Consider the following 7,656-nt stretch of genomic DNA (forward strand, 5'->3'; position numbering starts at 1 on the left):
TCCACTCTCGCACAGGATCTTTGGATTTGTGGCAAGAAAAAGCGGGACCTCCACAGACAACGTGTGCCATCTGTTTGCTGAGCACGACCCCGAGCAGCCGGCCAGCGCGATCGTCAACTTTGTGTCCAAGGTTATGATCGGCTCACTTAAGAGTAAATAGGAGGACAAACTTTTGGAGAACTGAGAATGTTGAAATGTGACGTGAAAAGCCATGAAATTCTCCTTAACATTGATGACATGACCAAACCCTAATATTTATGAGTTTTCCTTGTTCAATATTAAAGAGTAAGGGCATTAACGTTGCTGATTAAATGAATGCTTTTTCTTTTTGATTTGTGGAAAATGCGCTAAAGCAGTGCGTGTGTATATAAACAGGTTTTTATGGACAGATATCATGCATCATCTATGATCTATGCAACATATTTTTTTTAATTTTCTTAAACCATACTTAAACATGTTAAGCATTATAAGTTTTCCTATAACTTCGGGGTGTGAATGCTATCAGCATTTTAATGAAAAAAAAAGAGTGCGACAAAAAATTATTTTAAGTAAACACTAATAAACATATTGCTTTGTGTTGTCATTTTGCAAGGGTATATCTAAAATATAGCCCCATTCACAATTTTGTATGTGGCAGGGAGACAATGAACTATTTAAAAATATAGAAAAGCTTTTTAAAAATACTCCTATAACAAATGAGTGACTTAAGTCTCTCTCTCTTTTAACAGTTAAACTGCTATATTACTGTCCCTTTCAAATCTCTATATTGCCTTAATAAAGTTGGTTTGTCCCTGATTTTTCTCTCAAACTGCTGCTAATTTAAAACATGCTGTCAAAAAAAATACTGTTTTATAGTGTTAGGATAGGCACTATGAATGTGTTTCCTTGATAAAACTTCATTTCTCCTTAACTGAGGTTGGCAAAACAGATTTGTAAAATACAATATTTATTTTTCTCAAGATAACAGGCCTCGCTATCGTAAAAAAAAAAAAAATCTCAACAAATTATTTTAGTGGAAAATCGTAGAACCCCAGCCCTCCCCTCAAACAACAACAAAATATCTAACCTCAAGAAAGTAACATTTTCTTTATTCTAGTCAAACTGCTGTGCCTCCCCTTAATTCTTCTTATTCCCCCCCAGGGGGAGGTGATTAGTCACACTCTAAAAACTGCTGCTCTCAAAGATGCCGGGAGAAAAATGATCCATCTATATTTTCATGTTTGATAGTGTTTGTAAAGTGTTGAAAGACGCCGCCTGTCTGTACTGGAGATGAATATCCATTTTGTTTCCACCAATTTCACCACTGTGAGGCCCTGTTTATTCAATTAACACAATGGTAAAAAAGGGCTACATGTATTTGTACCTCATGTATAATGGACCTCTATGTATCAATTTATTTGTATATGCAAATAGAATTGTTGTTGTAAATAAACAAGGAAACATCTGTATGAGATCTCGGTCTTAACTTCCTAACAAAACTTTTTTACTAGCTCTGGCACTAGTCATCCATTTTACAGTATGCAGCACCTTTTCTCATTTATGTCAAGTGTGAGCTGGAGCCTGATCTGGACTGGTCGCCAGACAAGCATTTGCACCTTTGACTGAACCCAAACATGTCTCTGAAGTGAGTGAGGAGGCTATTTTACTTCATGATAGACCCCACCCGGGGGCAGTATTATACAGAGAGACGAATGTAATGTTCATTGAGACATCGGAACTCCTCCCAGCTCATTAGTGTAGCACATTATACTGTCAAGTCGACGCAAATGCTGCTGTTGGGTGTGTGTACACTGTCATTTAAAAAAAAAAAAAAAATCTAAATAAAATAAAATAAAAAAATTTAAAAATCGAAATTTGTGAACGTATCATAATAAAATGTGGTAGGTATTTTCCAGGGATGTACAAGCATCTATCCACAGAGCCCAATTTTTTCATTTTTATTTTATTTTTGTGTGTGTCAGGACTAATTAAGTAATTGTGGACTTGTTGTTACCTATAGGTTAAGAGTTAGCCAGAGGAGGGCATGTGGGGTCTTCGTCACAGCCTATAGCCTGTAGTAGCACACTAGTTCTTGTCCTCAATGAGTATATAACATATGATGATTACTGAATACTGTCTATAAAAAGCTTAGTTTTTAAACCCCCCCCCCCCCCCCAAAAAAAAAAAAAAAAAAAAAAAAAACAATAAACGAGTTGGGGTTGGTCGTCACACACTGAACAGTTCAAAGGATACAAATGATTTTGGTAAACGTCTTTGTAAAAATATTTTGCAACTATTTAATTGATTGCTAATAAATCACCGTAATAAATAATAACATACATAATACATACATATTTTTCCTTGTTAAAAACAAAAAGGACATCAAATCCAAGCCAAGATAAGCCTCCCTTTAATAAATGATTATTCTAAGATGCATTGATTGGAAAAGAAAACACAATCTTACTGAGTCTGCTGTAAAATAAGGGAACAACTCTAGAAAGAAAACATGAAGTCAATGCTATTGTTTAGCTTTTGACCAGTAATTGCTGTAATTAATTGTACAATCAAGATTTTTTTTTTTAATCCTTGAAATCATAACCAAAGATAATAATTATTTCCTAAAAGGTTTCTTGATATATTTATTATAAGGGATGTCACGATCCGATCACATGATCGGAAACCAGGCCGATCGCGCCATTTTTCAGAGGATGGGGATTGGGTGGGGGGAAAAAAATGTTTTCTGCTTCATGCGTGTACAGTCACTCTCCTTCCTGCTGCTTTTCTTGGTCAGCAAGCAGCTGGAGTTTGCTACTTAAAGCTAATCATCATTGACAGGTTTGTAGCTTTGATCAGGCGAGTGAAGGCTCTGTGGCTCTATGATCAAAGGTACAAATGTGTCAATTATCGTTTAGTCAATCTTCGTTGTCCACAGGCTGTTCTTGGCAGCGTAGGTGTCATAGCGTGAGTGAATTTGAGTGGATTGACTCATATCAATTATATGAATGTTATAGAGAGTGATTAAAAGTATGGCATTAAAGTTAATGCAATGAAAAATATGGGTGCGCCAACATTTTATGCTGGTGCACTTTAAGAAAAAATGCAAAAAATAAGTGTGATGCCTTGGCAGTATAATTTATAATAATAATATCACTTCTTCCAATATCAGCCAGGCTTAATAAATAAATACATATACTGTATATATATACAGTGTATCACAAAAGTGAGTACACCCCTCGTATTTCTGCAGATATTTAAGTATATCTTCATGGGACAAAACTAACGAAATGAAACTTTGACACAATGAAAATTAGTCTGTGTGCAGCTTATATAGAGTAGTAGTATATAAATAGAGTTAATTTATTTTCCCCTCAAAATGACTCAAAATATAACCATTAATATCTAAACCCCTGGCAAAAAAAAGTGAGTACACCCCATGGCAAATACGTACATCCCTAAATGTCCAAATTGAGTACTGCTTGTCATTTCCCTCCAAAGTGTCATGTTACAAGAGTGCTATCAGCATTGCTGCACAGATTGAAGAGGTGGGGGTCAGCCTGTTAGTGCTCAGACCATACGCCGTACTCTACATCAAATTGGTGTGCATGGCTGTCACCCCAGGAGGAAGACTCTTCTGAAGACTACACAAGAAAGCCCGCAAACAGTTTGCTGAAGACATGTCAACAAAGCACATGGATTACTGGAACCATGTCAAATGGTCTGATGAGACGAAGATGAATTTGTTTGGTTCCGATGGTCTCAAGCCTGTGTAAAGTACAGTGCAGTAATATGTTTGGAACTTTTGTTCAGATAAAAATAAATAAATAAATATATAAATCATTCATTATCGGATCGGGACTGGCTATCGGCATAATCTCAAAATCAGGTGACTCGGACTGGTACTCGGTTGCAAAAATATGCAATCCCTAATCTCCATCCATCCATCTTCAACCGCTTATCCAGAATCGGGTCACTGGGGCAGCAGTTTCAGCAGGGATTCCCAAACTTCCCTTTCCCTGGCCACATCAACTAGCTCTGACTGGGGGATCCCGAGGCGCTCCCAAGCATGTGTCAAGATATAATCCCTCCACCTGGTCCTGGGCCTGCCCAGAGGTCTCCTCCCAGCTGGACGTGTCAGGAACACCTCCCTAGGGAGGCGCCTGGTGGCAACCGCACCAGATTCCCGACCTACCTCAACTGACTCCTTTCTACGTAAAGGAGCAGCGGATCAACTCTGAGCCTCTTGCAAAAAGCAATGTTTCTCAACCTGTCTCTAAGTGAGACACCAGCTATCTGCCTAAGAAAGTCCATTTCGGCCGCTTGTACCCGTGATCTTGTCCTTTCGGTCATGACCCATGGTTCATGATCATAGGTAAGGGTAGGAATGAAGATCGAACGGTAGCTGGAGAGCTTTGCCTCTCAGCTCAGCTCCCTCTTCGTTGCAAAAGTGTGATAAAGCGACTGTAATACAGCTCCTGCTACCCCGATTCTCCATCCAATCTCACGCTCCATTGTTTCCTCACTCGTGAACAAGACTCCGAGATACTTGAACTCCTTCACTTGAGGCAGGACCTCATTCCCTACCTGGAGAAGGCAATCCACCGGTTTCCTTCAAAGAACCATGGCCTCAGTTTTGGAAGTGATGATTGTCATACCTGTCGCTTCACACTCGGCTGAAAACCTGTCCAGCGAGTGCTGCAGACACAGGCTGATGATGCAAACAGGACTACATCATCTGCAAAAAGCAGCGTTGCAATCCTCAGCCCACCAAACTGTAAACACCCCCAAAACACACAGAGCCTTCAGCATTTCTGGGCGAATTTCATCAATCCCCGGGGTTTTGACACCGCAGAGTTGTTTAACCCCCTCGGTGACTTTGCCCAGAGAGATTGAGTCAATTCCCCTCTCATCCTCCAGCTCTGCCTCTGAAACAGAGGGCAGGTCAGTTGGGGTAGTTGAATTCAGGACTCAAAGTGTTGCTTCCAACGGCTGAAAATCTTCTCAGTTGAGGTCAACAGTGTTCCATCCTTGCTGTAAACAGCTCGGAGGGTCTCCCGTTTCCCCCTCCTGAGGTGCCAGACAGTCCTCCAGAACAACTTTGGTGCCGTCCGGAAGTCCTTCTCCATAGTTTCTCTGAACTCCTCCCACACCCTATGTTCTGCGTCCATCACAGCCGAGGCTGCAGTCCTTCGGGCCTGTTTCAGGAGTCCCCAGGGACAACATTTTCGAGGGTTACCGCCCCTTGAGGCACCTAAGACCTTAAGACCATAGCTCTCTACTGCAGCTTTAGCAATGGAAGCTTTGAACATGGACCATTCAGGTTTAATGTCCTCAGCTTCCAAAGGAATGCGACAGAAGCTCCTATGGAGGTGGGAATTGAAGGTCACGCATTTTCCTCCAGATGTTCCCAGTTCACCTGCACAACCTGTTTGGGCTTACCAGGTCTGTCCAGAGGCTTTCCCCGCCAACGAACCCAACGCACCACCAGCTGGTGATCAGTTGACAGCTCAGCCCCTCTCTTCACCCGAGTGTCCAAAACACGCGGTCTAAGGTCAGACGATACGATCACAAAATCGATCATTGACCTTTGACCTAGGGTGCTCTGGTATCAGGTACACTCATGAGCATCTTTGTGTTTGAACATGGTGTGAGTTATTATGGTGTGAGTTATGGACAATCCATGACTCACACAGAAGTCCAATAGCATAACACCACTCGGGTTTAGATCAGGGAGGCCGTTGCTCCCAATCACGGCTCTCCAGATGTCTCCGTCATTGCCAACGTGTGCATTAAAGTCACCCAGGAGGACAATGGAGTCCCCTTCAGGGGTCCCGTGAAGAACCACATTCAAGGACTCCAAGAAGATTCTGAGCTGCTATATAGGTGCATTCGCACAAACAACAGTCAGAGTTTTCCCCCGCTCAACCCTAAATTGTAGGGAGGCGACCCTCTCATCCACTGGGATGAACTCCAACACAGCGGTGCTCAGCCGGGGGCTTGTGAGTATCCCCACCACCCACCCGGCGCCTCACGCCTGACACAACTCCGGAAAAGAACAAGGTCCAACCCCTGTCCAGGAGCTTGGTTCCAGAGGGAGGCTATGTGTGGAGGTAAGACACACCAGATCTAACTGATAGCGCTCCACCTCCAACACAAGCTCTGGCTCCTTCCCTGCCAGTGAAGTGACATTCCACGTCCCCAAAGCCAGCTTCTGCGGCCTAGGTCTGGTCCGTCTACACTCCCTGCCTTCACTGCCGCCCAATTGGCAGCGCACACAACCGCATTGGTCCGCCCTGCGAGTGGTGGGCCCACAGGGGTGGGGAAAAGCCACGTTGATTCTTCGGGCTGAGCCTGGCCGGGCCCCGTGGCAGTTGCCTGGTACACTAGACTCACCGCTGTTCCAGCTATAGAGTCCGGCGACCGTTCGGCAGATCAAATTCCCAGGGCGGAGCAAGCCACAGCAAACAGACAGTAGAGTGGACCAATCAGTGACGGGCAGACGTGTCGTGGATAAAGCGACAAGAAACCCTAGCTTGAGGGAATAAGCATACGAGGAGAACGGAGAAATTTATTCAACATGGCTAGCGCGTGACAGACTGTTGGTTTTAGCGACTCGATGTGTTTTTGGTCATTTAAAACTGAATTTACCGCGGACTGGAACATATTCGTCGCCATCTTTGTTGTTATAGAGACGACTTCCAACGCACAAGAGTGACTTTGCTCGTAAAGAACACGTCACGCAAATAAATGAATCTGATTGCACGGATGATTTGGTTCTGGCTCGAAAGGCCAACAAGGAAATGGGGCCCAATACAGGGAGAATAATCTGGCGGTTCCAGGCAACTGTGGCAGACCCGGCCACCAGGCGCTCGCTGACGGGCCCTCCGTCCAGGCCTGCCTCCAGACGTGAGCATGGTCTCGTTTTTCCTTCCTCTAGTTATCATGGGGTTTGGTGAACCATACTTTGTCTAGCCCTTCACCTGAGACCTGTTAGCTTTGGGTGACCCTACCAGGAGCGCTCCCGACAAAAAAGCTCTCAGGATTATTAGGGCACACAAACCTCTCCACATCAATAAGGTGATGCTTCCTTGGAGTCCCTAATCTATTATATTGAAATATGCAGGTTTTCATAATTATGGTCATAATTTTTTTGTTTAACTCTGTGCCTGCCATTGATGGCCTAGATGTACAATTCAGTTTGACTGGGAGGCTTGGCAGTCATCATTCACTCCCTTATTTCTCAACGGAATAACATGGTTTTGTATCATTTTGAAGTTTTTTTATTATCTCTTTCGATCGTTTTTTTTTTTTTTTTTTTTTTTTTTTTACTTTACGTTCAAATTTTTGATCTACACGCCTAGCATTTAATGCTAGTATTAAAATAGTGAACTAAAAGGCTGGTTATTTTAAATACACAACGTTTAATTTCTTTCCAGGTTTAGTTTGACATTAACCTTCAAATGCTGGTGGCACGTAAAAGATTGAAAGGTCTTTTTGTTGAGAATTATTTGTTGTAGCAGAAAACGCTGCTCATTGAGTACACTGCTACACTCGACTCAAGTCGGCTGTTCGTATATCGGAAAATTCATAAGTCAAGTTACTAATGTATCATTCACTCTATTTAAAGTTGGGTCAGTTTATGTGTGGATTAAATATGTCTTCTTATGGAGAGCAGGACAA

The 7,656-nt window shown here is 42.6% G+C and overlaps 1 protein-coding gene across 2 annotated transcripts in view; it reads left to right on the plus strand.

Moving 5' to 3' along the window:
• Nucleotides 1-2,048, plus strand: part of LOC130929655 (tensin-3-like) — a 75,170-nt gene extending 73,122 nt beyond the window's left edge. The window contains exon 27 of one of the 2 annotated variants that reach the window (XM_057856999.1): nucleotides 16-2,048. In XM_057856999.1, the coding sequence (XP_057712982.1) occupies nucleotides 16-160 (145 nt within the window). In that variant the 3' untranslated portion in view covers nucleotides 161-2,048. The remainder of the gene's footprint in view (nucleotides 1-15) is intronic. The other variant, XM_057857000.1, reaches the window with a different exon arrangement.
• The last annotated feature ends 5,608 nt before the right edge of the window (nucleotides 2,049-7,656 follow it).

This window comes from Corythoichthys intestinalis, chromosome 14 (genome assembly GCF_030265065.1).
Source record: "Corythoichthys intestinalis isolate RoL2023-P3 chromosome 14, ASM3026506v1, whole genome shotgun sequence".
In the NCBI taxonomy this organism is placed as follows: domain Eukaryota; kingdom Metazoa; phylum Chordata; class Actinopteri; order Syngnathiformes; family Syngnathidae; genus Corythoichthys; species Corythoichthys intestinalis.